The 27,965-nt window shown below is 63.6% G+C and overlaps 1 protein-coding gene across 1 annotated transcript; it reads right to left on the reverse strand.

Annotated features, from left to right (window-relative positions):
* Positions 1-27,428, reverse strand: CTNND1 (catenin delta 1). Its single transcript, XM_054171770.1, has 21 exons — positions 27,398-27,428; positions 13,426-13,543; positions 12,365-12,688; positions 11,351-11,422; positions 10,935-11,093; positions 10,252-10,784; positions 6,550-7,013; positions 6,279-6,462; positions 5,907-6,024; positions 5,175-5,328; positions 4,771-4,788; positions 4,465-4,533; positions 3,834-3,961; positions 3,161-3,311; positions 2,436-2,628; positions 2,216-2,330; positions 1,452-1,539; positions 1,098-1,145; positions 862-956; positions 644-709; positions 1-461 (listed from the first exon to the last, which is right to left on the reverse strand). Exons 3-21 carry the CDS (start codon positions 12,557-12,559, stop codon positions 450-452), a joined length of 2,862 nt encoding a protein of 953 aa, XP_054027745.1. The 5' UTR covers positions 12,560-12,688; positions 13,426-13,543; positions 27,398-27,428; the 3' UTR covers positions 1-449.
* Between the last annotated feature and the right edge of the window lie 537 nt (positions 27,429-27,965).

Raw genomic sequence — 27,965 nt, forward strand, 5'->3', positions numbered from 1 at the left:
GGCAACAACCCCCCCCCCAAAACCAAAAAGGCAGCAACTGAAGTCCCAGTCTGTCCCTGCAGGTGTCTGCGTGGCAGAGCGAAGGCTCGGGAGAGAAGGCAGCTCCTGGTCGAGGCAGAGATCCGGAGTCCTTTTGCAGCATGACAGCAGCTGGCCTGGCAGAGGCCAGCAGGAGGTTTTACCCTCTGAAGGAAGGTGGAGGTGATGGCCAGGAAGGAGGAGTTATTGGTTGAGGTGTCCCAGAACAGGGAGGTGCAGCAGTCTCGAAGAGGCAGGGCGGCCCCCTGGGGGCCCAGGCCCAGTGGTGTGGCTGGCTTCGTTGGCACAGGCAGTCCAGCAGACAATTCCCAATGAGACAGAAGTGAGTCTGTTCCACCACGAGGAGTTTATATATATTTATATATATAATATATTAGCAACCCAGACTGAGTGGAGGCAGGGATGGCAGCTTAGATCTTCTGCTGTGGAGAGAGAAGGAGACACATTAGCAACCCAGAGCGCGAGCCAGCAGCAGCAGCACGACCGAGGCCCCGGCGGATCAGGCACTGATTGCAGGGAGCAGCGATCAAAGCAGAATCTGGCTGGCCAAAGCACCCCCTGGAGGGCAGCAGCAGCTGTCCCCACTGCTCAGACAGGGACATACCGACACGGGGGGGCACAGGGCAGCATCCTCCTCCACCTCAGGCTGCAGTTCCTGCCCCTCCTCCTGCTGCAGACACAGGGCTGGGTTAGTAGGGGCACTGGGGTGGGGGGGTGTTAGTTGAGCCCAGATCTCCCCTCCTCCAGCCAGGACAGCGATGTGGCATCATGCCCTGCACCTCAGTCCCACTGCCTCCTCCCTCCTCAGGAGCTGCTGCTCACCATCAAGGGCACTGCCTTCACAGGCTCCATCTCTCCCAGGTCACCGGCGCGGTCCAGTGTCCTGCTGTGGTCCCTCTCGTTCAGCGTGGAATAGTCTGGAGCAGAAGAGGGGACAGTCACTCAAGTCAGCTCCATGGGAGGCAGCATCATCCTCATGGGAGATGTGAGCTCCGACCCCTCCTAGCACAGCAAGGAGGCTGAGGCCAAACACCCCCCAGTTCCATTCCCTCTCCTACCTGGTCCCATGTTGCTCATCTGGATCTCCTCCCGGGAGGATTTCTTGTCTGCAAGCATGGGAGAGCAGCAGATCAGACACAGCCCTGCAGCCAGGGGCAGCAGAACCACCACTGCCCAGCCCAGCCAGAGAAGCCCAGACACAGCTGCAGCACTGTTGACCCAAGGATGCTACAGGATCCATGTTAACTGCCCCAAGAAGCCCAGCTGATGCTCTCGTGTGAGCAGCTGTGGCTGCCAGGAAAGGCAGGGCTGAAGGGCAGGGCCGAAGGCCAGTTCTGGGCGGGTGACAGCAGGGTGACAGCAGGGTGACAGCAGGGTGACAGCAGGGACAGGGGCTAAGGGAAGGCACATACCTGATTTTTGGTTCCTGTCAATGAGAGGCAAGGTGCTGTCATCAAAGGAGTTGCCCCCTTGGGTCCGAGATGCATTGCTCAGGTTCACCTGGGGCATCAGACAGTGACCACTCACACTCTGGTCCAGGCCCTTTCCCCATCAGCACATCCTATCCCTCCGGCCCCAGGAACTCTCCCACAGCCCTTGAGCAAGGGGCCTGAAGCAGCCAGGAGGAGCTTCAGAGCCCCTGGCTGCACCCACATTGGAGTGGAGGTGGCCTGCCTGGACTGGGTCAGGGCAGCACACAGGCCCTAGGCAGCAAGGAGAGTCCCAGCCCTTGTGAAAGAAGCTGAACTCTGCAGAGCCTTCTCAGCACTGAGTGACTTCAGTGCTGCAGGCTTCAATCACAGACTGCTGGAGGCTGGAAGGGACCTGGGAAGTTCATCCAGCCCAACACCCCTGCAGAGCAGGATCACCTCTACCACATCACACAGGAACACATCCAGGTGGGCTCAGAGTATCTCCAGAGAAGATATTCAAGATCTGCACACTTGTGTGGGACCAAGGACTTGCAGATTTACAGAGTGGCTCTTCAGCAGAGGCTTCCTGACAGCCATGCACTGAGCAACAGTGGAGTGGACACCTCCAAGGGTCTCCAATCCCACCAGCAAGGTAAGAGCTGCTATCTAGCATTGCTGAGCTCCAGGAACATCCTTCTCCCTGCTGCACAACCCTGCCTACCACCCCAGCCACAACAGGGCACCTCCCTTCCCTCTCTCCATACCTGGAAATCTGACTTCTTCCAACCTTCCTTCTCGAGGGGCTTCCGCAGCTCCTTGTACCCCCAGACCGTCTGCAGGACCAGGGCAGCCGCTCTGACTTCTCTCTCTGAGCGGTTCCTAGCACGAGGGGAAGAAGAGATGTTGGGCAATGCCCCTGGCTTTGAGAAGGGCCCTGGAGAAGCCCCTCTCTGCCCCCTGCATTGCCCTTGGAGCACAGCCTACCCAGATTTGTTGATCAGCACCAACTTCTCAATGCCCTGCGTCTCTCGCAGCTTCTTGGCAGCCTCCAGGTTGTCTACAATTACTTCATTGATAGTGTTGAGGACTGACACCACTGTGTCCTCAGAGAGGTTCTTGGCTGGGGTCTGCTGGCCTCCAGGCAGGTTCTTCACTAGGTTGGGGATGGCATGTTTACCTGGCATGGGCAAAGAGCTGGGCATCAGCAAGCAAGGAAGAGGACTACAAAGCCAAAGAAGATCAGTGTAGAAAGATCAGGGACAGGTTTTGAGGTCCCTCAGTGGAGCTCAGCACACTCAGAGGAGCAGCAGAGAGGCTGTGCCAATGCCATGCCCATGCTCCCCCTGAGCTGCCAGCAGCAGGCAAGAGTGTTGGTGTCCCTCACTGGAGCTCAGCACTCAGAGAGGAGCAGCAGAGAGGCTGTGCCAATGCCATGCCCAGGCTCCTCCTCAGCTGCCAGCAGCAGGCAAGAGTGTTGGTGTCCCTCAGTGGAGCTCAGCACACTCAGAGGAGCAGCAGAGAGGCTGGGATGATGCCATGCCCACGCTCCTCCTCAGCTGCCAGCAGCAGGCAAGAGTGTTGGTGTCCCCCAGTGGAGCTCAGCACTCAGAGAGGAGCAGCAGAGAGGCTGTGCCAATGCCATGCCCAGGCTCCCCCTGAGCTGCCAGCAGCAGGCAAAGGTTCCTGCCCCCCCGGCAGGGCGCCCTCACCTATCAGCTCCTTGTTCCTGGTGTCCACAGCCAGGTTGCGCAGGGCGCCGGAGGCAGCCTTCACCACGCGCTCGCTGTCGTGGCTCAGCAGGTCGGCGATGGCGGAGAGCCCTTTCTCCTGGCGCAGCGCCGAGCGGATGCAGCGGCCGTACTGCGGGCACAGCGGGCAGCGGCATGGCACCGGCGCACGGCGGGGCCGGGAGGCTGCCCCCGGCCCTGCCGCCCGCCCTCACCTTCCCAGCCTCGCCCGCGGCGAGAGACTGCGCAGGGCCCGGTCCCACCCCAGGCCTCCCTGCAGGACGGGCGGCTAAGGCCTCCCAGGTGGTCCTCCCGCAGGCACCAAGCAGATGCAGGTCGAGCCCAAAGCTTGAGCCTCTGCCCTCAGAGTCCAGAAGGGGAGGAATGGCAGGGAGGCAGCTGCAGGGCAGGGACACAGCCAGGCCGCCCTTGGGCACAGGGCTGGCAGGGAGTACAGGGCCCTTAGCGGCACAGGAGAGACCTGACCCACACCTGACCCTCGGCAGCGAGTCACTCATGGAGCGACAGCCTGAAACAGCAGAGCCTTGGCCATCTGCAGCTCTGCTGGCACCCCAAGGTGATGTTCCCTGCTCCCCAGAGTCCCCTTCTGGGCAGGGCTGCCGGAGGAGGGCAGGGCCAGCTCTGAGGCACTCACCGTCCAGCTGCCAGCACACAGGTTCTGGATGGCTCCTGCGGAAGCCTCGAGGATGGCTGGGGTCTTGCTCTCCTTCAGGAGGGAGATGTATATCCGCACCACCTCCGGCTGGAAGAGCAGCTCGTAGCCTGCAGGACAGGTTGGAAGGGCTCTGCTGGCATCCCATGCCAAGCAGCACTGCTGGGCTGACAAGGCTGCAAGTTTTCTCCCAGGCTAGCTGCCCCCCCAGAGGCTGGATCCTTCATACAGAGGGGACCAGGTCCCAGAGGGGCAGAACCCCCAGCACCAGCCCCTGGCAGGGGCTGTGGAAGAACACTAAGGCAGGGGCTTCCGGCTTTAAGTCCTGCCTGATGAGGGGAGAAAAGCAAGCAAGAGAGCAATTGTGCCAAGAAGCCTGAGACCACCATAGAGGGGCTAAGCCTTCCCAGGGCTGTGTCTCACAGGGCAATCTTTCCCTCTGGCCTCCTCCAAGCATCCTCACAACTGTCTATGGCAGAGCTGGCAGACTCTTGGGCAGCCAGAAACACCTCCTCCAAACCAGCCTCTGCCCATGTGAGAGGCCCACACCCATGGGAGCTCCTGGGCTGCCTGGGGACGTGCAGTCCTGCAGACCAAGCCCTGGGGAACATACCTTTGGCTGGAGTTGTTCTCTTGGGAAAGTCCACTGCATCAGCACCAGGCTCTTCTGGGAGCTTTTTACCTTCAAAGGGCAAGCAGGGAGGTGTGAGCCATCTCTCCTCTCCCCACCCACCGCAGCCCAACAGCTCTCTGCCACTTGCTGGAGTAACGAGCCCAGAGAGATGAGCTGAAGCTAAGCTAGCAGCATGTCCCAGGAGGGATGTCAAAGGCAGCATGTGCCCAGCTAGGGGGGATGACAAAGAGCTAGAGAAAGCACCACATTAAACCACAGAGGAATTCAAACCAAGAGCACACTCACCTCTGGAGAACCACTCGTCTAGTGGCCAAGCGGAGAGGAGGAGAGGAGAGAGGGGAGGCAGGAGGAGAAGTGCCGACAGCATCATGGGGCAGATCAGTTGGCAAGAAAGCAAAGGGAAGGGGCAACACAGGAGAGAAGGGAAGGTGTGGAGTTAGAGGACATCTACCAGTCACCAGCCCACCACCACAGAACCCACCATCAGCTCGTGACAAACGCTCTGGGGAGGCCAAGCAGCAGTTCCCAAAGCCAGAGCAGGCACAGACCACCACCTCTCCAGAGACAGCTGCATTCAGCCTTCACACAGGTGCCAGAGTAGGAGCAGAGACCCCAGACCACCCTCAAACTCCACTGCAGTGGATCTGTCTTGATCCCACCTCGCTCCACACTGCCGCCACCAAACCAACCTTTGCCCTTCTTGGTGCCAAAGCAGCTTGCAGCATGGGGCCCAGCATTGTTGGCAGGGGCCAGAGGAGTCTCCTGGTAGCGCTCAGCGTGGGGGATCTCACGGTGGACTTGGTAGGACAGGTTTCTCAGCAGGCACACACAGTTCTCCACCAGCTAGAGAGAAATTCAGAGTCTGTCTTGGAGCAGGCACGTGGCCACCCCCTGCCTCTGTCCAAGGGCCCTGTCACAACCTGCAGCCAGGCCATGGGGTCTGAACTGGGGGCCATGGAGGTAAGCAGCTCTGCATCAGGTGGGAGCTGGAGCACATCCCCACCTCTCAAGGGGCACAAAGATCTCTCTGCCATACACAGAAAGGTCTAAGGAAAGGCTCAAGGAGGATTCAGACCAATGCCTCATCCAGGTGCATCAGAAGAGCTGAGCCAGGGGACACCAGCATGGAGGTGACACCGGCTGAGCCCTGCTGGAGAGCCAACATTCCCCCTGCAGGCTGATTACCAAGCACCTCCTGGTCAGACCCCATGCAGGCTCTCTTCCCAAGTAGAGACTATGGAAAGGTGTAAGCCTGGACTGGGTTTTCCCAAACCAGTCCTGCCAGATCAACTGCCCCCCTGCTGAAGATTCCCCTCGTCCATCCTTCGCCCACCCTGGGACGAACACAGCTTCAGCCACCACAGAGCCGGTGGGCAAGGGCAGAGCTCTGAACGTGCCCCAGGGAGCCCCTGCTGCAGCACCTTGCTGTCAGAGTCCTTCTGGCCTATCTCAGACTGGACGATGTAGATCAGCGCATCCACCAGCCCGTCGCACTCCCGCAGCTTCCGACGCGCCTCGCTGCGCTCCGAGCTCACGTTCCTGAGGGGCAGGGGAGAGAACAGATGAGGGCGAGGCAGGAGCAGCCCACGGCCCACAGAGCTCACAGCAACAGCTCCCACGGCAGCCCTCCACCGAGGAGCTCCTCCAGAGCCACAGCCTGCACCCCCAGCAGCTGTCCCAGGGCAGCAGCTCCCCGACACGGGCGGGCCCAGAGAGCTGCCAGGACCGGCCAGAGCAGAGCCCCGCCGCGGCCCCAGCCGCCTCCGCCGGGAGCTGGCGGCCCCCCGCGGTACCTGAGGCAGCCGGCGGTGTTGGTGAGCACCGACTCCCACTCGATGTGGCGCGGCTTGGAGTCCTCGTTGGGCTCCCGCTCCCAGCCCGAGCGGGGGATGACGACCTCGTCGGTCAGGGCGTGCAGCGCGTGGTCCACGATGGCCATCTTGATGGAGTCGTGCGAGGACAGGTTCCAGAGCGTCCCTGCAAGGCCACGGGGGGAGGCTTTACCACCCCGGCCCGCGCGCCCCCCGCCCGGCGCCTCCCCCCGGCCCTGCCCGCGGCCCGTACCGGTGATGATCTCGGTGAGGTCCATGTCGCTGGCCTTGCGCAGCAGCCGCACCAGGGCCGGGACTCCGTCGCAGTTCTTGATGGCGATTTTGTTGTCCTGGTCCTTGCCGAAGGAGATGTTCTTGAGAGCCCCGCAGGCGCCGTAGTGCACCTCCTTCTTGGGGTGGTCCAGCAGCCCCACCAGCACCGGGATGCCCTTCAGCTTGCGCACCTCCGTCTTCACCTTGTCGTTGCGGTAGCAGAGGTGCTGCAGGTAGGCCGCGGCGTTGGACTTGACGGCGTCCAGGCGGAAGCTCAGCATGGCGATCACCTCCGGCAGCTCCGGCTGGCGCCAGCCGCCCGGCCCCGCGCCGCCCTTCCGCAGGCTGTCCAGGCTGGCCAGGCTGCCCCGCTCGTGCTGGGCCAGCGGCGCCCAGTAGTACCGGTCCGGGGCCACCTCGTCCACCAGCATGTCCTCGTAGCTCCTGCAAGGGGAGGCGGCAGGCGTCAGAGCCGCGGGGGGACGCTGCGCCCCTGCCCACCCGGCGGGCACAGCCGTGCTGAGGGCAGCCTCCTGCTCCCCAGGCAGGAGCCCAGCCTCCTCCACAGCTTCCCAGGCCGGCTCGGGAGAGCAGAGGCTGTTCCCCGACCGCTCCTCCAGCCCCTCCCCACCCAGCGGCTCCGGGTCGGGGCCTGGATGCCAGTCCCCAGGTGACCCTGGAGGCGCCGGGAGCCAGCCAGGCCGTAGCCACTAGGGGGCAAGTTCAGACCACATCCAGCAGCCGTCCCGGCCCTCACCCCGGCGCTGCCAGCTCTGCCTGGGCACGGCAGGAGCCCAGAGCCCACGGTCAGGTCCCCCCGGTCTCAGCTGCACCCAGCAGTGCACCTGTCAGCCCAGCTGCCCTGCAACCCCCAGGACATGCCAGCTGCTGCCAGACCAAGCCCCTGCCTGAGCATCGTGGCCAGAACAGCTCAAAACTTCTGCCTGCAGACACTGGGTGGCAGACAAGTGGTTCTGCTGCCCAGGGGACAGAGCCAGGCTCCAGGGATCAACCTGGCTGCCCCAGCTCAGGCACAAGGAAGAGCTGCAGCCCCACACCCTCTGCCCTGCTGAAGGGGGGTGAGGTCACCCACAGACCCAGCAGGAAACACACAGGTGCTGAAAGGAAGTGCAGCAGGGTGACATTCAGCACCCCCAGAACACACACCACAGAGCCCCAGAATCCTCACCCTAGTTCTGTAGTCACTGCCAAGCTCATCCTGCCCCCACTCAGGCAGAGGAACCCAGGGACTTCCAACAGAAGGGGGTGGGAGAGGACTTGGCACTTAAATGGAGCAGCCTGACTGTGCCAGGGTGCAGGATGAGGCTGCATCCTCTCACCTGCCTCCACCCCAGGGACCTCTCAGCCACCTTCTGATCTCCCAGATGAGATGCAGGCAGACCCCAGCTCTCAGGCAAGCAGGAGAGACTGGGACAAAGGACACCACAGCCTCTGGGAAGGGGCTTGCAAAGACCACTGGCTCTGGGTGGCAGCCAGGGCTCCCTCGGGTGCTGCTGCAGAGCTGCCCACCCAGTGCCATGGCAGAGGGTGGCAGCAGGCTGCGAGTTTGGCTCCTGGGGAAATGTGCCACTTGCACCATGTCCTGGCTATTAAGATGTCAGGAAGCCCAGCTCTCGGGGGAGTCACTCCCTGCTGCTGGCACCACCCTTGCAACAGGACAGAGCAGCTGTGCCAGCACTGCAAACAAGCCACCCAACGCTTGGCACCACCGCCAGCAGCTGACCACATTCCCACACCAGGGCACAGGTGCCCCAGAAGGGAGCTGCTGCCCAGCACAAGGGTCATTAGGCACCGATCCCTGCCCCTGCAGGCAAGCTGTGGCTGGCAAGGAGCAGCCCCCTGCATTGCTGCTGAACCTCCCCCCACTTTGCCTCTCCTCCTGCAAGAGGAAGCCCAGGGAAGAGCCCCAGGAGAGAGGGCTGGCAGACAGCAGGCAGCATGTGCCCACGGCTGCCACATGCCTGGCAAGCTGCCTCCCTGAGGGAAGCCATTAGCAGCCAGGCCCCTGCTCAAGACAAACATCTGGGCCAGGGGGATGCTGATCCTGCCTGCAGATGGTAACTGAGAAGGCAAGGGACAGGCCAAGCTCAACAGCCCTGGATTCCAGAGATTGCTGCAGTCTCCATTGGTCTGCCTGGGGAGGGAGAGCCTGCACCAACCCACCCTCCAAACCCTGCACCATCCCTGCAGGACAAGGTGGTGAGGTCTCCACCAGGGTGGGACCTTCTCCCTCTGCTGTGGCCCAAGTGCCCAGGTGGCTGCAGCCCCTGCACACAGCCCCTGTAAGCCCTGGCTCTCCAGGATCCAGAGGGGCAGGAGGAGCACACACACCATCCAGCCCAGCATGGAGGACTTGTGGCCTCCAAGATCAAGCAATGCAGACCAGGCCATCCAGGGAGGGCTCCTTCAAGCCAGAGCCTTCTGTCTTGACCAGCTTCAGTCCCTCCACAAGCCCAGGCTGGTCACTTAACCCCTCCTGCCCAAGCTGCTCACTAAGGGCCACAGGCTCCAGCTGCTGACAGGCTCCTCGTGCGGGGGCAGGAGGCAGGGGCAGCCCTGCCTGCCCTCCTCCAGCCAGCACAAGCCCCACAAGGTGAGGCAGGACAGGGAAATCAATCCAGGAGCACAACTGCCCGGACTGGTTCAGCACAGCAGCAGCACTTGTGCTGGCACAAGCCGGAAGGACAAAGCTCCTCCTTCAGCAGCTCCCTGGAGTCCCAGCACGTGGGCAGACCTCTGGCAGGAGCCTCCCAGTCTCTCCCTTCCTGCCTCTGTTCTGTGCTCCAGGAGCTTAAGCAGCCTGCCCTCAACCCTACCTGTCCCACTCTGCCCCAGGCACTCAGGAGATGCTCAGTCCCTCCCTCACCACCCTTTCAGCAGCCCCCCAGCACCTTCCCAAACCTCACTGACAGCTCAGGCAGCAAGTGGAGCAGGCTGAGAGGCTCAAGCAGGCAGCAGCAGTGTTTGTGGAAGAGACAACAGCCTGCAGGAGTCACTGCCACAGGCACCCCACATCCCAGGGCAGCCATGCCCACACGCCTGGCCAGGCAGTTAAGAGATCCCCAAGGCACTGCTCTGGCTGCCCAGAGGTGGCCAGAGCCTGGTGGGGCAGCTGCTCAGTCGGGCTGGAGGAGCCACCATTGCCCACAGCCATGTGAGGGGGAGAAGCTGCTACTGCCAAACAGGTCGAGCAGCTCCTTCCGCCCTGCCCTGCGCAGGGCTGGGCCCCGCTGCAGGAACACTCCCCGGGGCACCGCGTGGCTGAGCCTTGCTCGCCCCAGCCCTGGTCTGAGCACCACCCCAGGGCTGCTCTCAGCTCAGCTGACGGTGAGGCTGCTGCTGCAGACGGTGGGGGTGGCTCTCAGCTTCCAGCGGGCACAGCCTTGTCCAGGCAGGATAAGCCAGGCCGGGACACAGGGGAGCCTGAATGGGTCCCAGCAAGAGGGAAGGGCCTGGAGCTGCGTGCAGCTGCCCGGAGGAGCTGCTGGCTGCAGGGCGACCTCCTCAATTAGCACCGAGTTTTAACCACCAATTAAGCAGACAATTAGAAGCGGATGCAGCTTTCCTCCTCGTGTGACTCAGCTCTGCCATCCTCCTCCCCCCGAGGAGGGGGAGGCTGAAGGGAGGCTCCACAGCCGCCCCAGAAGCTGCCGGTGCCTACCTGAGCCGCCGCCGAGGGTCGGAGGGGGTCCCGGCCCGCCTGGCGGTGCCGTAGTCGGACACCAGCCCGTAGTCCACATCCTCGAAGCCCACGCTGCGCTGGTCGTCCTCCAGGCCGTAGGGCTCGGGGTGGAAGTGGTTGAGGTCCATGCTGCTGCCCCCGACGCGCACCTGGGGCTGGGGGCCGTAGATGTCCTGGCGGCTGGGGGCGCGGTAGGTGTCCATGGAGGGGCGGTAGCGCTCCTCGATGCGGGTGACGCGCGACAGGCTGCCGTAGCTGTGGTCGCCGCCCGGGTAGCCGTCCTCGTAGGGCCGGCTGTAGCCGTCGGGGTAGTGGTAGTTACGGGGCAGGGTGGCCGTGCCCGGCTGGCCCAGGTAGCCGCCGGGGCCTCCGTTGCCGTTCTTGCGGAAGTTCCTGTCCATGGTCTGGACGTAGCTGCTGGGGACGGGGGAGGCCTCCAGGGGCAAGCCGTCAGGCCCCACGGGCACCTGCTGCACCGTCCGGGTGGTCATAGTCTTCACCACCTTCTTCACCTAGAGGAAGGGACGCAGGGCAGGCTGCTCAGGAGGCCAGCACGCTCCACACACAGCCCCCTCCCGGGCAGGGCCCGCAGCACAGCAAGCTGGCAGACGCCACGGCTGCAGGACCCCAGCCCGGCGGCCTCCCACCCCCCGGGCCGGTACCGTGGTCTCGGTGCGCCGCGTGGTGCCGTCGTCCGACGTCTCCACAGACACCACCGACATGGCTCCCTCCGGGTCCTCCTCCATGGTGTAGGTCTCCTCCACGATCTGGCCTGGGTCCTGCATCCTGGGGATGGTGCTGTACAAGAGGTGGCTGTGGTCCTGAGGGGAGCGAGGGACAGGCCGTCAGCCCTCCCCCATGCCATGGGCCTCCCCTGGAGTCAGCCCAGGAGGCCTCACCTCTCCAGACAGCCTCCTGCAGGGGAGGGGACACCAACAGCCCCACGCTCCAAGTCCCCTCGAGCTGGGTCAGCCGCATGAGGCCTCCTCTCGGCTGAGGTGGGGACACTGGAGCCCTACCTCTGCACCCCCAACCCAGCAAGCAGGCTGCCCAAGCCAGAGGGCCCAGGCCTCCTTACCTGTGGCCCGTTGAGCTTCAGATCTGAGTATTTCTGCCTTTCCAGGTCAGCATCGCCCAAGAAACGGCCGTTCTGAAACACACAGCACCACCACCTCATCTCCCACTGCCAGAACGCCGTCCCCACAGCCTGCCCCTGCCCGGCTCCGAGCTGGCCACCTCTGCCACACGTCACTCCCAGGAGAGGAGCACACTCCTTGGGGTCCATGCCACACACAACAAACCACCTCTCACTCCAACCTGGAGCACCCCCCTCCAGACACTCCAGCTCTCCCACAGTGCCAACATGCTCCTCATGGAAGGGCTGAGGCCTTTCCCTGCTCCCCAGCACAGCTCTGGAGACCTTCTACATCTTCTGATGCAGGAGCTGCAAGCAACCCTCCCACACCCCACAGACTGTGAGGGAACAGTGTGGGTGCTCGGTGGCTGTTGATGCTCCCGCTGTTGGACTGCTCTATGTACCCTCTCCTCCCCCTGACCCAGCTCTCTCCTAGCACCACCACCTTCCACAGCTGGAAAGGCACCAGCCTGCTGCACAACATCCCTCCAAGCACCCCTCCCCAAAACAGAGCCTGGGGAAGCAAGAACAGAAGAGAGACCTCAAGCCAAGACAGACAAAACCACATTTCCAGTCCTGTATGGAAGGAAGATCTCTCCCAGCCCTGGTTTGGCTGTGTGTGGGATAGACAGAATGCAGGGATTTGCCCAGGGGCACGAGAGAGAATTCCTGACAGCTCCACAGCAGCCCCTGCGCTCCAGCCACCTTCCAAGCAGCACAGAGGGACGTGGAGCAAAGGTGCCCAGGTACCAAGTACTGCCTCCAACCTCACCAATCAGAGCAGAGCTGGCTGGCAGCAGGACCCTCCAGCCAAGCTCCTTCTCCCAGGAAGGCTCTGGCCCCAGCTCACTGCCGGCACCTCCAGGGCTCCCGCGGCAGCGGAGGGCCGAGGCCGGGGGGGCCGAGCCCGGGCTGGCGCGGAGCCTCGGCGCCCAGCCGCGCCCGGGGGGCCGTTACCTGGTGCCGCCGGGTGAGCGTGCCGTTGGCCAGGCCCGGGCCGGCGTCCTGCGGGGAGACGCGGACTCGCTCCAGCTGGGCAGAGACATGGCGCCGCTCCTCCTCCAGCGCCCGCGTCAGCTGCTCGAACTGCGCCTCCTGCTCCTTGACCGACGCAAGGATGCTGGCGGTCGACTCCACCTCCGAGTCGTCCATGGGTGATGGGTGCCCAGGACGGGCGGGGCGGGGGGGCGGAGGGCACCCGGAGGCAGGAGCGGAGGCGCTTTGGTGTCAAGGTGAGGGGGAGAAAAGCGAGCCCGGGGAGGGCGGGAGCCCCTCTCTTCACTAGGCGTGATTGGGGGGGAGGAAAGGGGGAGAGAAGAGCGGTCAGGAGAGGCTGATTTCATTAAGACAGATTCTCAGAGCATGAAAAATCAATTCCCTTATGGCATGAGCACCCATCCCCCCCACCACCAGAGAGCTGGCGAGAGTCTCAGAGCAGCAGAGCCCCAGGCGTGACTCGGAGGCTCCTTGCCCCGGCACTCGAGCCCGGGGAAGTGGCACTCCGGGGACAGAAAGTCCTCCCCCATCACAGCAAGCAGGTGGGGTTGAGCCAGGTTCAGCAGAGGGCCCTCCTCGGGCTGCCAGAAGTCCCAGCCCGGGGGAAAAGCTGCCCACAGCCAGTGGCAGGAGGGGTGGGCATGTCCCTGGAGCAGAGCTGGGGACACTGCTGCAGAATCGAAGTGACCCACAGGGCAGGGCTGAGGGACAGGCCTGTGCCACTTATCTGCTCCCTCCTCCCCAACAGAGGCAGCCACAGTTCCTTCCTCCCTAGGAAGAAGGATGAAGTAGGACAGGATCCTCCTAAAGAGGCCTCCATAAGACCCTTTGCTGCCACACCTTACCACCCTCCAGGTTCTCACTGGGGCTCTCAAGGCTGCAGCGACCCAGGAGGTCCTCAGCCCAGAGACCTAAAGGGCAGGCACTGGCTTGGACACTCCAAAATCCCCTCCCAGAGGAGCACAGAGAACGAGCACAACCATCAACGTTTCTGTCAAGGAAGGCAACGATTCCATACAGACCTGTCAGAGGAGGAAGGTCAGGTCTGATTGGCAAAGGCACAGGACAGCCAGGTCTAGACGCAGAGAGCCATGGGGGAAACAGCCCAGCCACCAAGGGAGGAAGCAGGAGGGAAGAGAGCTGCAGAGACAGCAGGAGAGCAGGTCAAAAATCACAGCCCTCGACCCAGCACAGGAGGCAGGGCAGGCAGCGAAGGGGAAACGGGCTCCTCCCGAGGGACGCCGCAGCATCGCCGGGGCGGCAAACGGGGCTGCCTCCCCCGGCAGCCCCCCGCGCCTCCAACCGCTCCCCACCGACAGGGGAGCTAAAGGCAGCGCAGGGGTGGAGGGGAGTGGCAAGGGCTGAGCCCTCCGCCCCTCGCCCAGCCCAGCCGAGTCGCGGCAAGCCCGGCGGAGGTGTTGCCAGCCCCGCGCAGTCACGGCAGGCGTGTGGGGACTCGTCGGAGCCAGGCAGCCAGCACCGAAACTGCTTTCCCACGGTCTGCAGCATCAGCTCTGCCCACTCCCCCCGGTGCCCCCGCGCTGGTGCGGCCGGAACAGCAGCCTCGGGCTGCGAGCGCGGCAGGGACCCATCGCCCCTCCAGAGCCCTGTCCCCTTCCGCAGCCCCGGGCTCCCCGGCAGCCCTGCCCCCCAGGAAACGCTGCTTCAGAGGAGCTCAGGGCAGGGGGGGTCAGTTTATTTCCCCATGTAATCTCCGGTGTATTCACACCAAACACCTCCCAAAATGCCTCCCCGACCCCCAGCCAGTCCGTGCTCCCCCCAGACAGAGGCAGCACCAGGGCTGAGCCCACAGAAGCAGGACAGATTTTGTTTGCAAGAGCTCTGGAGGTCGCCTACAGCTTGTTTGAACATCTGGTCACCACCACCCTGTAATCTGCCTTCCAACCAGCCAGTTCTGCCACTTGTGCCCATGTGGTGCCCGGCCAGAGATGAGGCCGTGGCACAGGCACACCCGCCTCGGTGCCCTGCCCCAGCCAGGCGGGGGTCAGCCTGCACCCCGGGAGGCACACAGCCCACCCAGCTGAGCTCAGGACCTCAAGCAGGCTTTTGGAGGCTTCCAGACTCCTGGCTCATGCAGGCAGCTTTCCACTCCTCCCACCTGGCAGCAGGGATGCCCTAAGGCTTCCTCCAGCAGTCTGACTCCCCAAGCCTTGTATGGAAATGCTCTGCTCTGACCCTTGCTGCTTCCAGGTCTCACCTGCCCCATGGATTTGCAACTGAGAGCCTCTGAGTGAGAAGCCTGGTACACCCCAGAGCGCTGCTGACAAATCCTAACCCTCATCCTGCAGTCATTTCTGGTGGGCATCCGTGCCCTTCTGCCAGGGAACAGATCCTCTGCCCCTGGGACCTGCTGAAGGTCGCAGCCAGGCCACGCAGACATGGAGCAGGTGGCAAGGTTCAACTCCACAAGGCCTACTGCAGGGCAGAGGCAGTGTCTGGGCATGAACCTCTCCCCCTCGAAGTGGGCAGCATCTTGCCCTATATGCCAGGTCAGGGGATGGTCCTGGCACCCAGACACCCTACACAACCCCAGCCAGGAGTCCCAGTGGCTTGCTGCAATTTACTTCCAGAGTGGTATTCCACCAAGCCCAGAGAGGAACATCTGCCACAGAGCAGGGACCCTCCAGGCCATGGCCCTGCCCAGGCAGCTGTGCTGCTCTGCACCAGCTCCCCAGCCTGCCCTTGCCCAGCTCTCTGCAGAAGGGGCAGATTTTTGGGGTGCATGGGGTCAGTATTGTGGCCTGGAGGAGACACTTGCAAGCAGCCTCAGTGCTGAGCACAGAGCAGCAAGGTTGGTGTGGAGGAGGCAGCAACCCCAGCAGACTCCTCCAGCCCTGCATGGCCGCCGGGCAGGCCTGGCACAGCCGTCAGTGCCCGCTCAGCCCCGGTCCCCACCTCCACACATCTCCTGGGAAGGCAGCTGGAGAACGTGGAAGCTAACAATGAAACTCCAAGGGCAGTTGAGGGCCCCAGATAAGGGGCCAGAGCAGCCAGAGGCTGTTTCCTTCCCGTCCCTTCCACAGGGAGTAAACACAACAGCAGGGGGAAGGCACAGGACAGATTCTTTGCCTGCCAGGTCCCCCAGTCCCCTCCAGCTCAGGCAGGGGAAGGGGTGGTGACTCAGGCTCCCCTCTCCCCCTTCGGGCCACCAGGTCATAGCAGAAAGCCTGAGGGCAGGGAGGCGGCTGGGAGGCTGTGGGGGAGCTTGTCACAGCAGGGCAGCCCGAGAGGGGCTGGGCTGCGGTCCCAGGCTGGCTCTGCAGACCCATCAAGAGCAGCCACCCGAGGGCTCTGCACAGGACCAGGCCATGCTAAGCAGTGACTCTCCGTGTCTGGAGGCTGTCCTGCACACACAGCTGTACTCCTGCTCCAAACAGCAGCACAGCTCCATCCGGGGCAAGAGGTGCCAGCAGGATGGGGCACACACTGCCCAGCTCTCTTCTCCTGTAGCCTCCACCATCAGGACACATCACCTCCCCCCCAGGCTCATTCCAGCCATGTGGAATTAAAGACAACGCTAGAGGCAGCACCAGGTCCCCAGAGGTTAGCAGGGACCGACCCCAGCTCTGCAGCCACACACCAGCCCCAGCCCAGGCTGCAGGGCAGCCACCCCCCCGAGCAGGCTCACACAAACCCCAGCCAGCTCCATGCCCTCCTGGCCTGGGGAATGTGTCTCAAGCCCCTGTGTCCTGGCTCACATGCCAGCATTTCGTGGGCAGGGGCCTCCTGGACACAGCACAGCCCCTCACTGCCTACCAGTGACAACCCAGGGCCTTGGTCACTTTCAAAGCAAGGCGGGGAGCGGGGGGAAGAGGAGAGCCTCAGCTAGCAGCCTGATCACGCCAGCCCCAAGTCTCTTGTGACAGCTCAAAGCCAAGCATGCCAGATCCCACAAGGGTGGAATTCCAGGGATCACTTGGAGCCCGTTGCCCCTCCTCCTCCCCAGCCTCTGAAGACACAACTATAGAGCATTCTTCCAAAGCCAGACCCTGACCATCTTTGATGATGGCTGCTTGAAAGCCTTTTCATCATGAGGCACTTGCTGACACACCCGTTACTTACAAACCCCAGCCAGCCCAAAATACTTCGGCTGGCTTGGTGCAAGGCTAAAGAAGCCTGAGGACAAAGCACAGCCCCGAGCAGCTGCTGCCCCAGGGCAGCACTTCCAGTAGCTGCCAGTAAGAGAGGACCCCCGGGGCCCAACGCTGCTACCCAGCAAGCTTCACATCCAAATCCCCCTGGCCTCATCTCTCCACTTCCCAGCACCAGCTCAACCCTGTGCTGCACCCAGAGGTCCACCAGAGACCAGTGGTGCCCTTGGAGAAGAGCCCCTGGCCAGCAGGAAGGCAGCCAGGAGCTGATCCCCATGCACAGAGCTTCTCTCCACGAGTGCCCACCATACCCCTGTGACTGGCAGCAGCCAGAGAGCCAGCCTCAACCCTGACCCTCCAGAGCCCTCCTGCTGAGGGCAGCTCTGCCATGGCACACTCCCTCCAAGCCCCTGACTGCTGCTTCTCAGGACTGCCTTCCCACAAAGGAAAAGTCATTCCCAGGGTCAAACCACAGCCATACCCACCCAGAGTTCACCTGCACCCTGCGCTGCCAGAGGATGGAGTTCAAGCCTCGAAGGCTCCCCACCAGGAGTGCTTCCCTGTCAGCCATGAAAGATTAACCCTGAGGCCCAGATGGGACTCACAGAGCACAGGCCAGGGAGAACAGACAAGATCTGTCAGCTGAGACAGGCAGGAGGCTGGACAGACACCGCTCTGCAGTGCAGGGGATCTCCAGCACGCAGACCCCTGCTGGAGTCTTCCCAGCGACCTGCTCCAGCCCTGCTCCATGCCCTGAGCCTCCAGAGAGCTCTCACCCAAGGCTCCTGGGATCCCAAGGGCTCAGGCCGCTCCCTCAGCATGGATTTGGAGCAAAGTTCAGCCAAAGCACCCAACTAAGCCAGAAGCCACCTCTGCCACACCAGCCCTGCCCCAGCTGCCTGCTAAGGGACACACCTGGCACCCTCTCCCCACAGCCCACTGCCCCCAGGGAGAGGGACAGACTCACACTGGCTCTGACCAGAGCCCCAGCCCTCCTCACAGCCATGGCAAGGTTTGTCACTGCAGCTGGGCATCCTGACAGGCATGAGCCAAGCAGCCCTCCTCCTGCTGCTCACCACCAGTGTGAGCAGAGCCGGGGCCAGGAGGGGCTCAGTGCATCACTCAGGCTGGCTGAGCCCCTGTGGGCACCAGGAGCTTGGGGCTGCCAGGCCAGAGCTCCCAGCCAGGCTGACAAGAAGGGCTGCACTCCTCAAAGAGCTGCTCCAACAGAGCTCCCAGCACCAGCTCCACAAGAGAGCACTGCTGAAATGATTGGCCAGGGAGGGCCTCTGAGGAGAGACAGCTGGCTGCTTGCCCTGCAAAAGTGAGCACCAGCAGCTCTGAGCACCAGATACCCACTCTTGAGAAAGGAAGCAACAAATTCCCCTGGTTCCAGCTGCCTCTCATGATGCACTTAGGGAAAACAGAAACTCCATCAATAATTCAAGCCTGCAATTGTCCAAGCCCTCGCAGGGCAGCACCACACTTGCTTGCTCTGCACAGGATCACAGCCCTGCTCATTCACCACAGGCTTCTGGTCACTCTCAATTAGCTGAAAAATAAATGAGCCAGCATCTCTGGCATCTTTCCACCACCTTGAGCACTGAGCCCAGGCTCACACATCAGCCCTCGAGCTGCCCGCGGCAGCAAGCAGCGAGGCTGGCCCAGGCTGGGTATGGGGCAGAGTGCCCGAGCTCACCCCCACCTCCTCTGCTTCCCTGTTCAGCTCAGGAGGGCACAGCACCCCTCAGGCCTTGAAGGAAGCAGGAAGGTTGATGGACAGCAGCTGCCACAGCAATGCAGCATTTTGGCTGTGGCTGTTCCCCTCCCACCACCCCAGAGGCAGGAAGGTGCCCACAGACTGCCAGCTCCCACCACCGACCAGCGTGCCAGGGAGGGACCCACCTGCCCAACCACACGTGTCCTCACTGCCAGGTTGTGAAAGCCACTTGCTCAGGCTCCCAGGGCCTTGCCAGACCCCCTCCAGGGTCCAGGCTGCCCCATCCGAGCAGAGGGCTGCGGCTGCTTCCTCCACCCTGCCAGGAGTGGCTCTCCCCAGAGGCAGGTGACAGAGCACAGGGACTTTGGCCAGGCAGGCAGCCAGGGAAGGGCTGCTCCCGCAGGCAGCTCAGGCAACCCTCCGGGCACCCACCCTGCCCAGCCCCACCTTCCACAGGAGTACCGAGCCCCATGTGCCCAGCCCCAGCAAGAGCCGGGCCAGGGAAGTGCCAGGAGTGGCTGCCTTGTGCAGCAGCAGGCAGGGAGCCTCTCGCCTCTGCCTGGCACACCCAACTGGTTGAACTGGCAGCAGGATGACTGCCTGGGCGACCCTGCCTGCCATCCCCAGGGCCAGGGTGAAGGCCAGGAAGGGGGAAGCCTCCCTGGAGAGGAGAGTTACCTGCAGAAAGGCACTGGGACAGGCAGCACTCGCACCTTATAAGGGAGCAGGCGAGCAGCCAGCCCAGGAGGATGAGGAGCGAGAGATAAGGGCGGGTGGGGCCGCTGCCGGCCGCAGGGAAGGAAGCAGCTTGCTGGTCCCCAGCAAGGGCAGGGGGCCCAAGAATGCAGATACCGATCAGACCGAAGGGTCCGGACACAGCTGGGGGTTGTGAAATGCGGTGGGCGATTCCCGGGGGAAGAGCTCAGTCCCTGGCCCAGCCGAGGTCACCGCCTCGATGCCGGTCACGGCCCCAGGGGCGAGGAAGGGAGCAGCTGGGGCCGGCCGCAGGGAGCAGGGCCGGCCCCAGCGTAGGGCCCGGCACAGGCAGCTGTCGGGCGGGCACGCCACGGGGCCACCCGCCCCGAGCACGGCCGGGACACGGCACGCAGGAGCCTTCTGCTGCGGCTGGCCGAGAGGCTGCCGGAGGGGCTGCCCGCGGCTCCGGGGCGAGGGGACGAGCGGCCGACCTCGGTGCAGCGCTTTCGGGGAGGGCAGGACGGGCACGGCGCCGACTGCCTCCCAGAAAGGCGGCCAAGCCGCACGGCTCCAGCCAGGCAGAGTCCGCCCGCAGCGGCGGCAGCAGCCCCACGGCCGCAGGGGTCCCGCCCGGCCCGGGGTCCCTGCCCCACCCCCCGCCCCAGGCCCGGGGGATTCACATGGCCGAGCCTCCCGCAGCACAAAGGCAGCTCTCTCCTCGCTGTGGGAATTCGCAGCTGAGCGCCGCAGGGACAAAGGGATTTCACAGGCACGTCCCCCCCGCTGCCCCCGGCGTCCCCGCTTCCTGTCACAGTAGCACCAGACCAGGGCGAGCAGCAAACAAACACCAGCGCCGGGCTCCGGGAACGGGGCCAGAGCATTCCCCGGCCGGCCGCGCTCGGCAGCCGCGGCTCCGGGGGCGGGGGGTGGGCGGCAGCCCCCCTGGCTCCGACAGCCCTGGCCAGAAGCGTCCCGCTCCCGGCGGCACCCAAGGGACCGTGGCCACCTGGACGGGCGAGGCGAGACGTCCCTGTGCCCACAGGGCTCGGCCGGACGCCCGGGGGGTTGGGCTGAAGGCCGGTGCGGCCCCCGGGCCCACCAGTGCCTCTGTCCTGCTGCCGTCTCTCCCCCACCCATCGCCAGGCTGAACTTTCCCACTCGCCGCCTCCCTCCCGCAGCGAGAGCAAACAGCAGCCGAGCTCCGCCGAGATAAGCGGCGCAGGCAAAGCCCAGGGAGCAAAGTCCCCTCGATTAAATTCAAGGCTGCAGCACGGCAGGAGCCGTGCGGAGGAACCCGGCAGGGCGAAGCCACCCCGGTCCCCACCCCAAGGGCAGATTTAGCTCCCGGCTGCCCTCAAGCACAAATCATTTCCTCCCCGACACCAGTGGCCAGGCTGGGCCCCAGGGCTGAGCCACAGCGCGGGTCCAGCCTCTGCTCCATCCGCGGCACGAAGGCTCAGGGCACCGGAGCGACATCGCCTTCCCCGCACAGCACTCGAGTCCCTCAGGAACCACGACCGCAACACCGAGCGGCACAGGAGCAACCCCAGGCAGGATGTCCCTGCCCAGGGGAGCCTCAGGCGTGCTGAGGCAGACGAGCTCTCCCCCCCTCTGCCCGGCAAGCTACACAACTCTCCCCTCCCCAGGCTGAGCAAGCAGGCGAGCGGCAAAGCAGCGCCTGGCAAGGGCTCACTGCTGAGGCTAAGCCAAGCTGCCCTCAGAGGGGCAGCCCGAGGGGGCAGGACACACACCCCCACCCCTCGCCCCGGTCAGGCTCCCCAAGCAGGTAGGGCCCCGGCCAGGCTGAGTCACAGCAGGAGTCAGGCAGGGCTGGGCGCCCCAGCTCCACTCGGCATGACCTCATCAGGTGCCCTGCTCTCCAACTGCTCTCCAACTGCATGCCTGCGGCTGCGCACCGCCAGCGCTGGAGAGCCCTGCCAGGAGCAGTAATGAATGGGTGAAGGAAAGCCACTGGAGAGGCATCAGACAAGAGCCAGGGAGTGAATCACGGCTGGGGGCAGGGAAGGGGCTGCTGCCCTGCTGAGGGGCTGTGAGAGGGTAGCAGCAAGTGCCCCAAGTTCCCCTCGTGCCTGTGGCCGGGCAAGCTGCACGCATGGGCTGGCACCAGCCAGCACTCGTACAGCAGGGGCCTGATGAGACAACAGGGCAGACTGTGCTGAGGACACCCCAAATTATTCACTGGTGCCACGTCTGACTGCTGCTCCCCCCAAGCCACTTGCTGAGAAGAGGCTTCCCAGGCTCCTGCATGAGCCAAAGGGAAGGAAACCTGCGCTTCCTGGTCAGACAGGAGGTGACATCGTGGCTTCCCCTTCCTGCAAGCTTCTAAACACAAAGTCCTGCCAAGGGCTGCTCCCCACCGCCCCTGGCCTGCTTACAGGCACCCTGGAACCAGGCTAGGAGTGCCAGGCATGGGCACCACCACTGGCCCAGCCTGTGCTAGCCAAGAGGTCCGCATGGAGACCAGATTCCTGACCAGCCTGCTGGAAGCATCCTGCCTCCAGGGAACACACTGAAGGGCTCCTCATTCACAGCAGCATCACACTCGGGCCCAGGGTTGGGAGTACCTCACAAGCAGAGAAGATTCTGTTCTCCAGCCCCATGAGGACATGGCTGTGCCCACACCACGCTGTGGAGAGGCTTGTGCTGAGCTGACTGCTGCTCTCCACCCCCTGCCATGCACAGCTCCATCAGGGCTATCCAGCACTTTGTGGTGCCCCCAGTGCTTTCCAAGGCAGGGCAGGGATGTCCCCAGGAAGCCAAGCTAGGAGCCCCTGTGATGGTATGGAGCCTCTGCTGCAGCTTTGCTCCCCAGGCCCATCCACTGGCCCAGCCCAGGACGCAGCTCCTCTTGCTGCCAGGAGACTAGCAGAGGGAAGTGGTTTTCCACCTGAGACAGCTGCTGGAGACCAACACTGGTGTGGTCGTTTGAGGCTGTGCCTTTAAGAACAAACACTGCTGGAACACACTGGCTAATGTTTTTAGTACTAGAACCAAAACATTCTGATATTCTAAACGAATTTCATTGGTTGATAAACAAAAATTCAGCTTTAGATTGTGAAGCGGTTGGAAAATTTTTTCCTCAGTTCAGTTCGGTTTGGGAGTTGGGGGAGTTTGGTGTTTCAGCCTGTTCTCCCTGCCTGCTTCTTCTGCGAACTGCTGGACTTGGCCTTCAGATAAGCAAACACTAATCCTGCATGGGCTTTTGAAGCTTGCTAACAACTCTTTTCCTTAGTAACTTGCCTTTCTCTCTCTCTAACCCCTTTTTGGGGAAAAAGGGAGGTAAGGGGGGGAGAGAGGGGGTTCCAAAGAGGGGATCCCTCCCTGAGGGAGGGATTTTTGTTGTGTTATTTGTCTTTGCTGTGTATTTCTGTGTATATATTGTAAATACCTGTATATATTGTGTTATATATAACCTGCTTTCCATATATGCTTGTAAATATATAGCTTTTGCTCTTCGACTGAGTTAGCTGTGGTTTCTTGCTCTGTGGAGGAGGGAGAGCTAAGCCCTCTCTCAACCTACCACAACTGGGCAGAGATCAAGGGAGAGGAGGTTTGCCACAGCAGTGTGCTCTGGAGGGGAGCTGCAGGACCCTGGGAGCTCCCTCCTGCAGGTGAGAGCAGACAAAAAAAGAGAAGCAGAGAGGAAGGAGGGCTACAGAGGTAGCCTCCCCACATCAGAGACAGCTTCTTGCAGAAGCACCCCAGGCTGTCCCCCTCCTCCCTATCAGCCTCGGGTGAGCACGAAGCAGGGTGACAGCTCTCCCCTGGAGCCGAGGGAGCCTGCCTGCAGCCAGAGCCAGGCATGGCAAGCAGCACTGCATGCAGCAACTTGCTCCAAGAATGTGTTACTCCGGCGGGGCAGGGGCCTGCCAGCACCATGCAAACACAGTGACCCACCCCTGCAGCTCGGCAAAACTCGTCTTTGCAGTTCCACACAGTGCAGCCACCCACGGGCACGAGCTGCCCAGCACCAGCTCCCCAGCACCAGCTCCCCAGCACCAGCTCCCCTGCCCTCCCGGGCCGGGAGAGCAGCTGGGAGCACCAGGGGGAAGCAGCTGGGAGACCTGGGGAGCTCTCAGAACAGCCCAACCCCGGCACCACCAGAGGGAAACTCGTCAGCTGAGGACAGCAAGGCGCCTTCCTGCGCCCGGCCAGGGAGTCAGTTCTCTACTCTGAGGCTACCCAGCTCCCACACTGGGCCACCTGACTCCTGGGAGCAAGCCCACCCCCTGGGCAGGCTGTGCAAGGCGAGGGGAGAGCAGCTCAAGGAGGCGATTCTGTGGCTGCAGAGGCTTTGCGAGGGAGCGGAGTCAGCGGCTGCTCTTGCTGCCTCTTCCCCCATGTCCGGGCTGCTCTTGCCCCCTCAGCCCAGCTCAGGCAGCTCCCGGGCAAGCAGCAGAGGCAGGTCGAGCTGCCAGGCTCCCCAAGCCCCCCAGGGGCCAGGCGGCAGGAGCCGGTGAACTTTGAGCAGCGTTCAGTGTAATTGGGGCCAACGCCCAGAGAGCAGGAGAGGGAGCAGCCGGGGCTGGGGTGAAGGCACAGGAGCAGCTCCTGCTCGCCCTGTGTGCCCGAGCCCAGCACCCAGGTCAGCCCACCAGGGCCTGGCAGGGGTGCCCTCGCACCAGCCCTGGAGCCACAGACGTTCAGCAGCACTCCCGGGGCCGCACCACTACCCTGACCAGGCTACAGAGCGCCGCTCCCACGGCTCACTGCGCGCTCCCCGGCCCCGCCGTGCTCAGGGGCCAGTCCCTCCCAGCCCGGACGGGCACACCGACAGGGCTGCTTTGCCAAGTGCTGCTGCCAGCCAGGATGCCCATGCACCCACCAGCACATCCACAGCCACCCCCACCTCCTGCTGCACTAAAAGGTCAGGGCTGTGGTTTCACAAAACAAATGCTGACCTCCCACCAGGGCAATGAACTATTGAAATCAAACACATGGGGGAAGCACTCGGCCTAGATCAGTTCCCCTGGCACACACTGGCACAAGCAGTTTTGCAGGGGCAAGAGCTTTGCAGTGCAAAATCACCCTGGAGACACAGCTTAGGGATGTGGGGACAAGCCCCCAGACAGCCCCTGGTCCTGTCATCACCCCTTGCAGGGATGCTCACCTCCCTGAGGGCAGGGAAAGCTGCCATGGAGGCTGATCATTCCCACCCCCATCCAAGGCACACCAGACATCCCACTGCCAACCTGACCTACAGCTGCTTGGGGCTGGTAAAAGCAGCAAAACGTGGAGGCAATGGGCACCTGGGTTAAGAGTTCACCTTCCTGGCACCATGCCTGCCAGCTTGTGCTCCTTAGTCACCTGTTTGCCCCCACACCCAGCAGAGCCACCTCATCCCACCCCTTTACACCGTGTGACAAAGTGGCATCTATCCCTCTCGGGGAAAACTCACTTCCTCCTGGTGTGGAGCAGTGCTGCAGGAGGATCACAGGGCATCCACTGCCACCCCAGAGCCCACTCAGGCTGAGGTCACACAGGAATGCACAGGGCACATCACCCCACGGGTCAGCCCCCGAGAGCAGCAGCCACCAGCCTCGCACTGCTGTGCTGAACCAGCAGCACCCAAGGGGGAAGGAAGGCAGATTAGCAACGAGCACAAGACAGGCAGGAGCCAGACAGACTCAGCAGCCTGCTGCTGGGAGTTTCCAGTAAGAGAAATGACTCCAAGAAACAGTTCCTTCCCCCCCCCGGCTCTAGACAGCCTCCTCAAAACATAAGCAGCGAACAGAAGGTTGTGGCCACCTTGGGGAACTCGAGGACTTTGGTCAAGAGACTGTAAATCCAGCCCCTTTGCAACAGCCTCATGCTGAGGCACATTCCTGCACTCTGTGCCAGAGGACAACCTCCTCCAGCGGCCAAGCCCTGTGTCACACACCACAGAGCCGCCTGAATCACCCAACAGGTTTGGGGTTTGTCACCGCATCCAAGCAGCACCTGTTGCCTTTTATGGCCCCAGCCGGCTCCGCGGTTCTGCTCCTCGCCGTCAGCAGGGCAGGGAGAGGGGAACACAATCCTGCTGGGGTTTCAGAGCCAGCAGGAGAGCTCTGCAGCTCCCCGGAGACAGCACCACCGCAGTCTCGGGAAAGGGCTCCGTCTCTGCCAGCAGCAAATGAGAGGCAGTTCCGAGGGGTTGTTGGGAAGAGAAACCAGGAGATTTAACCAGCACTCTTCCCTCAGGTCACAGACACTGGTGAGCTATTTTGAGAAGCCAACAGCCTTCCAGGCACGGTCCAAGCTATCCTATTATTTTCTGGGTGTCCTAAAGCCACCCCCAGCACAACTACAATACACCACGGTCTTATCTCCACGCCAGAGGCTGGAGGAGGGAGGAGGTGAGAGGCAGTCCGGGGACAGAGGCACTGGCTGCCCGGTCTGGGCTGGACTATTCATCTAACTGCAACCCATCCCCAGGGAAGGGATGGCCTCAAGGGCTGCTCAGCCACAAAGATTAGGGTCTGACCTCCGAGTCGGAAGGGAGGAGGCTCACTCCTCTGCAGCAGCTCAGGCAAGCCCAGCTCACTCCACAAATCAAGTGCTTTCCTCTTCCCACCCCTTCCAGGAAGGCTCCGTGCGAGATTCCAGTCAGCGCCGCGCATCGCGAGGGACACTCGCACGCAGCACAGCCCCAGCCAGGCTCAGCCAAGCAGAGGGGAAAGAGCTTTTCAGAACCCCCTTTCCTTCTCTTTAAGGTGAGCACCAGTAGGCAAGAGAGCCTGCCTCCAGAAAGTGCTGGGAGCAGGAGGAAGCTGGCACTGTAACCATGGGCATGGAGATTGCCCTGTGCGGGCTCTTCCTGCTCTGACTTCCCACAGACCTGGAGATGCTTCCCCAGTGGGAGCCCCAGACAGCTCCACGGATCCCTCACAGCCAAGAGCTTTTGCTGGGGGCAGGAGCCTCAAAGTTGCCTGCCAGCTGTTCACCCCACCTCAGCCTGTCTAGGAGAGCTTCTCAGAGGAGGACAAGCAAGACACAGAAAGGGAAGCTTTGAATGCCTGATGCAGCCACCAACTATGGGATTCCCAGCACACCAGGGTCCTGGAGGAGCTGAGCCTTCCCTGCTCCCTACAAAGCCAAGGACAAGACTGTTTTCAATTCCACACCAAGAACTGGGCAGCTGAGTCCAAAAGCATCCACTCAGGGTGGGGGGCACATCGAATGGAACTACAGGCAGCTGTAGTTAGATGCCACTACAACGCCCCACACGCACTCAGATGCTCCCCTCCTCCCCCCCACCAGCTGCCGGACAGGAGCCTGTGCAAGGCTGGGTGCCACAGCCCAGCCAGGGAAGGGCAGCTCTGTCACCCCACTGTTACAGCCCAACGAAGAGCCTGGGCACGAAGCCCTCACCAGAGAGGGAGGCACCTCCAGGAGGTCCAGCCCTCTCCAACAATCAGAGGAAGCTTTGTTGTCCAGGCTCCCTCGCCCAAAGCCCAGGGGCATAACGGCAGTGCCCGCTGGCTCCTGCGGGCCCGCCCGAGCCGCGCATTCACCTCGTGACGGAGCCGCCCCAGCCCGGGCACCTTCCCCGGCACGCTGCTCGGAGCAACGGGAGCGCCGCGGCTGCGGGAGAGCGCCGAAGGTCACCGACTCCTCGCACAAAAGGCGCTGGGCCGGGACAGCCGAGCGGCTGCTCGGTGACAGCGCGGAGCGAAAGGGGGAGCGGCCGGCAGAGCCCGGGGCGTCCCCTGGAAGCCTCCCGGTATCGCTCGGTGGCGGCGGCCCCGGCGGACGCTCAGCGGGGCTGTTTCGAAGCTCGAAGCTGCTTCATTGAGGGGAGCTGCCGGGTTTGCCCACAGCCCCCGGGCCCTTCAGCCCCTTCCCCGACAGAACAAAGGCGCAGGTGAAGCAGCTACCGGGAATCGTCCCGCCCTCGGCCGGGCGGCAGAGTCGCGGACCCGGGCCGCTTGCCGGGGCCCAGCGCCGGCCCCCGCACAAAGGCACCGCGGGGCGGGGGGGCCGGTGCCGGCCGCGAGGAGCTGGCACACGGGCTGCCTTTGTTCCGGGCAGGCAGAGCGCCGGAGACGACGGGCCGGCACCGGGCGTGGAGCGGGGCGGCCGCCCGGCCCCACCGCCTTTGTGTTGCTCCCCGCCGGCTCCGGGCGGGTCGGGCCCCGCCAGCGCCCCCGCCAGGGCCGGACTCCGCTGTCCCGGCCGGTCCCGTGGGGCGCGGTCCCCGCCTGGTACCCGGCTCCCAGGCAGCGGCCCCCGCCCAGCACTCGGCTGCCGGGCAGCGGCGGGCCTCCGGGGTCTGACTTCAAGAGAGGCGGCAAGAGGGCACGGCCGAGCCCAGGTAGCACCGGGAGGGCCGCGGGGAAAGGGCCGGGCCCCCTCCTCCCGTCGCGGGGGCGTGCGACGCCCGACCGGCGCCGGCCCGCACCAGCTCCCCCTCAAGCCCTCCCCCGAACAGGCGGCGAAGGGGACGCCAAGAACGAGACTCACCGTGGCCGAACTCCTCGGCGGCGGAGGGACGGGGTGGGGGGGGAAGCAGGAGGAAGGGCGGTCCGGCTCCGCGGCGGCGGTACGGCCGCCCGGCCCGCTCCGCAGAGACTGGGGAGACGATAGGAGAGGTCTCAGTAACGTGCGAGCGCTGCGAGAGGCGCCCGGGTCCGCACGGTGCCGGCGGCAGCTCAGCAGTCGGTGGGGTCGGGCCGGGCCTGGCCGCGCCGTGCGCCCCGCGCCGCTCCCGCACCTAAAATGGAAGTTGCGCCGGTGGGGCGGGGCCAGGCGGGGCTCCGCCCCCAGCGTCAGCGCGCCCCGGCCAATGGCAGGCGGAGCTCGGCGGCGCCCGGCTCGCCGTTGGCGCCCGCGGCTGGAGGAGGCGAGAGGAGGCAGCGCGGGGCTGGCTCGGGGGGTCTGCCCCGGCGGCGCTGCCCGGCGCTCCGCGTTCCCCGAGCTGGGGTCTCCCTTTGAGGAGGGTCCTACTCCAGAACAGGATCTGCCCCGGGATCGCTGCCCCGAGAAGGATGATCTGCAGGTCTGCTGCTGGGGGTGGTGGGACAAGAGGTCT

This window comes from Dryobates pubescens, chromosome 22 (assembly GCF_014839835.1).
Source record: "Dryobates pubescens isolate bDryPub1 chromosome 22, bDryPub1.pri, whole genome shotgun sequence".
Taxonomy (NCBI): Eukaryota; Metazoa; Chordata; class Aves; order Piciformes; family Picidae; genus Dryobates; species Dryobates pubescens.